This window comes from Brassica oleracea, chromosome C8, assembly GCF_000695525.1.
Source record: "Brassica oleracea var. oleracea cultivar TO1000 chromosome C8, BOL, whole genome shotgun sequence".
Lineage (NCBI taxonomy): Eukaryota > Viridiplantae > Streptophyta > Magnoliopsida > Brassicales > Brassicaceae > Brassica > Brassica oleracea.
In genome coordinates, this window is record NC_027755.1 from 22,752,308 (window position 1) to 22,758,735 (window position 6,428).

At 36.3% G+C, this 6,428-nt stretch overlaps 1 protein-coding gene across 1 annotated transcript; it reads left to right on the forward strand.

Moving 5' to 3' along the window:
* Nucleotides 1–2,477: 2,477 nt before the first annotated feature.
* On the forward strand, nucleotides 2,478–4,807 carry LOC106308110 (HVA22-like protein h). Its single transcript, XM_013745241.1, has 7 exons — nucleotides 2,478–2,700; nucleotides 3,214–3,254; nucleotides 3,349–3,447; nucleotides 3,549–3,605; nucleotides 3,681–3,744; nucleotides 3,847–4,053; nucleotides 4,168–4,807. The coding sequence occupies exons 2-7, from the start codon at nucleotides 3,223–3,225 to the stop codon at nucleotides 4,639–4,641; spliced, it is 933 nt and encodes a 310-aa protein (XP_013600695.1). The 5' UTR covers nucleotides 2,478–2,700; nucleotides 3,214–3,222; the 3' UTR covers nucleotides 4,642–4,807.
* Nucleotides 4,808–6,428: the final 1,621 nt, after the last annotated feature.

Here is a 6,428-nt window from a genome sequence, read left to right on the forward strand (position 1 = left end):
AATTGTTGGACTTATGAACTTATGTATTATTGTACTTATGAATTTATGGATGAATTTTAATTTTATGAACTTTTATATGTAATTGTAGGCTTATAAATTAAATTTTTCTTATATGGCCATTATGAACCCCATGGCAAAACCGAAAAATCGAGTTTCTCTGCCAAAATCAGAAAATCTAGTTTTCCGCCAAAACCGCAAAAATGAGTTTTTCCGCCAAAATTGCAAAATAGAGTTTTCCCGTCAAAACTGCAAAATTAAGTTTTTCCGCTAAAACTGCAAAATCGATTTTTCCCACCAAGACCGGAATTATTGTACTTATGAACTTATGTATTGTTGTACTTTTGAATTTATGGATGAATTTTAATTTTATGAACTTGTATATATAATTGTAGGCTTATAAATTAAAATTTAAAATTTCTTATATGGTCATTATGGAGTCCATGGCAGCCCACGAAAATATGGGTGTTAGTGGGTATGGTCCTTAATGGACATGGTTCTTCATAGACATGGTCACTCTCTGTCCGCAAACAATAAATGGACAAATGGATATGGGCTAATAGACATGGGCTCGCCCAATTTACAGCTCTACTCAAGTTCAGCCCACAAGGATCTGAACTTCCCAAAATGTTTATCAAAATCATTGTCCTCTTGACTAAGAGTATTGATAGCCCTCTTGACTTCAAAGACTCTACTGATGTTGGAATTTTTTCCATACACCTTCTGAAGTGTATTCCACAACTCCTTGGAAGTTTCACAATAGGAGTAACCTTCATGAAGTGAGGGGTCAAGACTGTGCTGAAGAATGGACAACACCAACTGGTCCTCTTGACATTTCTTCTTGGCGCCAGCATCAGCAACAATAACCTCTTTGCCATCCTCTCCTAGGATAGTCTTCTTTTGTGGTCTGCCTTCTTCAACAATCTCCCAAAGCCCTCTGCCTCGAAGAGCTGTCTTAGCAAGCCTTGCCCAATGTAGATAGTTAGCTCCTTTAAGAGTAACTGGAATCACCACTATTCTTGAGTTTTCTCCTGAATCCATCAAGAATCACAAGAACAGAACTGAAAAAATTCAAGAACAAAGGAGAGAGACTGGTGTGAATGATAAGAGACTTTAAAGAGAAAAAGAGAAATAAAACCAGAGTAGTTTGCGGAAGAGATTTAGGTTTCAAGAGCTTGGAGCTCTGATACCATATAAGTTTATGAGAATTAATGAGAGTTTATGAGAATTGTTTGAGAGATTTTGGTGAAGAACTAAGAGAGATATGTGAAGGAATCCAAGAGAGAGAGACAATAATATTTTAGGAACATTTTTTCTTAGATTTATTTAGTGTATACAATAGTTACATAAATAGATCTAGCAAGGAGAATAAGACAATGAGAATGAATAAACAAATGGAGATGAATAAACTAATGAAAATAAGATCTGGGGAAGTCACTTTCAGATAGTGACAACTTCCTTCTCTCTTCCTTCCTTAGCATATCATGTGACTTTTGCTTGTTTCCATACTCCAACAACTCCATCCAGTTGCCTCCACTTGTTTAAATTCGTCCAAGACTTCATGCAAGATATTTAAATCAGTCTCACACCTTTTCTTGCTTCAGTTTTCCTGTCCATGATTTCCTGTTCATGATTTTCTGTCCATGATTTCCTGTCCAAGATCTCATGTCCATGATCTCCTATCCATGATCTCAGGTCCATGATTTCTTGTCCATGATCAACCAGGTTCTTCATGTCTTTACTCTTGCTTTTTATTGTTTCATGTCAACATTCATGTCTTTTACTCTTGCTCTTTATTCTCTTTATGTGAACAATATATTATTATTATTTTAGAAAACGATGCATGTAATCCAATTACATTGAAACCCATTTTTGTCATAATCTTATAAACAAATAAATTATTTTAGAAAACAACATAAACCGTCACATTTTAGGAAGATCAACAGAATCAAATGAAAATAAATGATGATCAAAGTATAAAACGATCAAACAAAACATTTACAAGAAAAGCTTGGGATCATAAGTTGGGTTTAAGAGTTCAGGCGATAAGAGCATGTTTATTCGGGGTTCTTAGTGAGGTTCTCAGTGCGTGGGCTTCCATAAAATCTTTAAGGATCGGTTACAAAAACTACTAATTAAGAACCGATTTTAGTGAGTTTCTTACACTGTTCGCGGATTCCACTAACTTTTGGCGGTCTGCGATTGGTTTGCTTTTTAATTCTTTTTTTTTTTTAAACAAAAAAAACCTAAGAAACCCATTAGGGATAAACATGCTATGAGGCACAATGTGAGTAGCGTACACCCATTCTTTAAGTCCCATATCTCATACATCCTAAATCGTTCGTTTCAAATCCCAAGATATTAACCTATAGAAATCGTAGTGTACACTAGATCAAGCCACAGAAGATTATTTAACCTCTTCCAAGGTGAGTTGAATTTAAAAATCAACCGCTGGCAGCATTTCAGTAAAGCTAGCTCAATAAATATTCAATCATTTTTATTTATTTCCCGTCATTACTTTTTTTTTTGATTTTTGTCTCTTTCCCCGCTCTCGTGCTCTCGCCGCCGACAGCGTAACGGTCGCCGGCCGCATTACGCCGACAAACACGTTCCTTCCGCCGACGTTTCGAAAATCTGTTCCCTCGAAGTTTCTAAGATTCGATTGCGTACTCGTTTTAACTTCCCGAAAGCGTTTCTCAGGAGGTATCGATTCCTCATGTTCGTATTGATTGAGATTGTGTTTATCGATAGCGATCGATCGAGTTGAGCTCGTCTTTAGTCTTACCTCGTTGTAATCAGATGCTATTGAGGTTTTCTCGTCGGTTGATTAGAAAATGGATTTCAAATTTGTGTTATCTTATCTAGATTTGTAAACTTCGATTTCATACTAAGCAGGAGGAATCCGATGTTAAATGAACAAAACGAAGTTAAATTAGCTCTTTACTCTGCTTTACCTACCGCATTTTTGAAATTTCGCCACTGCACGGTTTACGAGTAGATTTCAAGTGGTTTCTTGTGATTCAGTTGGTTTGATGAGCCACATTGGTTCATTGATTGATTCTGCTTTGTTATAAGTATTGCTCCTTGTTAGTTGGAATAGTATACTTGGCCTCTTTATTATTGTCAGTACTTCACATTAGTTTTTAGGGATTTTTTTTTTTTTTTTGTGTCTGTTAAGTTGGGATCATCATTTTTTCTCTTGTTTATTTTTGTCAGGTGAGCACAATGATCGGATCGTTTCTAACAAGAGGGCTTGTGTATGTCTCTGATCTTTTTTATTGAGGTTCCAATGTATACTACTTGATCTTAGAATTTTATGGCTCTGTTATTGTGTTTTGGTTTTGTTGGCAGAATGGTGTTTGGATATGCGTATCCTGCTTATGAATGCTACAAAGCGGTTGAGAAGAATAAGCCTGAGATTCAGCAGCTTCGTTTCTGGTGCCAATATTGGTTTGTCATTGCCTTTTCTTATCGGTCCTTTCTTGAGATTCCTCTGCCTTAGAGTTTTTCTTTTTTTAAAGTCGTATCTTGCTTTTTTAAACTTCTTGCAGGATTCTCGTGGCTGCTTTGACCGTTTTTGAAAGAGTTGGGGATACTTTCGCGTCCTGGTTGGTGTTATTGATATCAAAATACTTTCAGATGTGTATATATACTTATGTTGTTTCTGTCCTGTTTTCATCAAGGGTACCACTGTACAGCGAGGCAAAGCTGGCGTTTTTCATATATCTTTGGTTCCCTAAGACCAGAGTAAGTAAACTTTTTAAGGGCTAACCAAAAGAGAGCAGTGCAAGTATATGTCTGATTCATTGGAGTTTTTATCTTACTACACTTTATCCTTTCTTTCCACAGGGAACGACATACGTTTATGATTCTTTCTTTAGACCATATGTTGCAAAGCACGAGAATGAAATCGACCGCAACTTAGTTGAGCTAAGGACCAGAGCTGGAGATATGGCGGTGATATACTGCCGAAAAGCGGTCTGCTATGGACAGACAAGAGTCACTGATATCCTGCAGTTTGTAGCTCTACAATCAACACCAAAACCTCAACCTAAGGTAATATATGCACCTACCAAAAAGCCTTATGAAGCCACAATAGGTTTCTGTTTGTACAATGGTGATGATATTTTTGAATTTCCCTTGATTCTGATTTTTGATATTTAATATTAGGAAAAGAAGCAGACTCCACCAGAAGAAGCGGAACAGAAGCAACCGGATCTCAAGGCGGCCAGCCAAGCAGGTTCTAGTCCTCAAGCGCGTCCACAACCCAAGAAACCACAGCTTCTAACCAAAGAACCTGTACCGGTAAAGCCTATTATACCTCCTCGTAAGCAGCTGCAGCTGCAGCAACAACAACAGCAAATAGAAACCAAGGAAGCAAAACCAAGCGCATCACAAACCAAACTCACTCCTCTTCCTCCACCATCATCACCTTCAACCGCCCCTAAACCAAACGCTGATCCAGCACTGCCCTCATCAACTACAGAGGTAGATAACGCGTCAGAGACTGTTGCTGCTTTACCAGCGTCTGCGATTAAGCGAGCGTCATCTTCGAAAGAGACAATCAGGGAGACAATAATGGAGGAAACACTAAGGGTCACACGTGGGAGTCTGAGAAAAGCTCGTTCAACGGGGACACGCTAAAGGAATAATAGAGAAGGAAACACACGAGTTCAAAACTCGGTCTGGTCTTTAATGTGGTTTCTTTTTCCTTACGAAGTCAACCTAAACAAGAATAATCGATTTTATTGGAAAAAAACTGGAATCATTCGTCTGTTAAGTTAATGTAAATTGCTCAGACTTGAGACTACTCTCCGATTTATCTTTTCGTATTTAGAAATTTTGATTACCGAAAAACCGAAAAAATATATTCCACTGCAGGGCTTTAAACCCGGATTCCATCAGATTTGAAATTAACCGTTGTGCTACAACAGATCTGTTGTACATCTTTTCCACTAAAATTTATATAACCTGTATTTCAACAATTTGAAGATAGGAAGATCAAAACTCTGCCCTTCTCCAATGGCTTTTTTCGTCACGGAATCAACTTCACTGAGAATGGTCGATTTGGTTGAAATGATATGCTGAAATCAAACTGACAGCAACTTCTTTGAGCTAAGGACCAAAGCTAGAGATATGGCAGTGATCTACCACCAATTAGCAGTGAGCTACGGAGAGACAAGGATTCACTGAGTTTGTAGCTCTATAATCAAACACAAAAATCTCAGCCCAAGAGTAATATCTATACCAAGAACAAACATGTTAGTATGTTACTTCTTGTGCAATTAATGTCATCAATTTTGACGGTTCATTAGACCATGATTAACCCGGGGTTTTTAGATTGGGTTTCTTAGCGGAAGTTAAGAAACTGTTTCTTAACTTTTAACTAAAAAAGTTAAGAACCGGTTCTTAAAATCCTTATTTAAAAACTGGTTATTAGCTTTTTTTTAGTTAAAAGTTAAGAAACAGTTTCTTAACTTCCGCTAAGAACCTCATCCTAAGAACCCCGGGTTAATCATGCTCTTAGCTTCATTGTGATGATACCGTTTTATCTTTCTTTCTTTCTTGCATTCAATCTCTTATGCATGGTGTGTCCATTTTTCATATCTTTTTTTTTTTTTTTTTTGAACAAAGTCCATTCTTCATATCTAGAAACACGAAAAATAAGAAACAGATGTCAAAACTCAGCCCCTGGTTTTAATCCAAAAAATGATTCCGCTGCCGGTTTTTGAACCCAGATTCGTAATTGACTTACAATTGAAATTAACCAGTGTGCTATAGCGGATCTGTTGGCAATTTCTCCAGTTAGGTAAATAAAATCAACATATCATAATATGTTATTCCCACTGGTTTTCATCAATAAGAAATTAATCTAAGACCATCTTCAACCCTAAGAGGTTAACTTTGGCTCTTAACAATTATTTAATAATTAATGATAGTTAAGAGGTAATTGTTAAGAGAGACTTAATATTGTGGTTCAATGGTAAAGTTCTTAAATTTAGGTTCTTAAATTAAAAATTATTAAACATAAAATGATTTATTAAATAAAATTTATTAAAACAAAATATTTGAAACATTTATTAAAAAAGCATTAAAACAAAGAGTAGTAAAATTTTAAAGAAACATCCAAACTCAATTGTTGTCTTAACCACATCCGAATTTATTCCATAGATGTTCAACCAAATCATTTTTCAGTTGTTTATGCATTGGTTGATCACGAATTCTAGTTCGAGCATCCATGATATTCCCGAGATTTGAAGGTATTTCCCTATCATAATCGAGATCGACACGTGAACTTCCGGTGTTTTCTTCTTGCTGGAACTCTGAAAGATTATTTAGAGTGTATCCATCTCGTTCGTCTTCTACTATCATGTTATGGAGTATGATACATGCTCTCATAATCTTCCCAATTTTGATTTTATCCCAAAAAA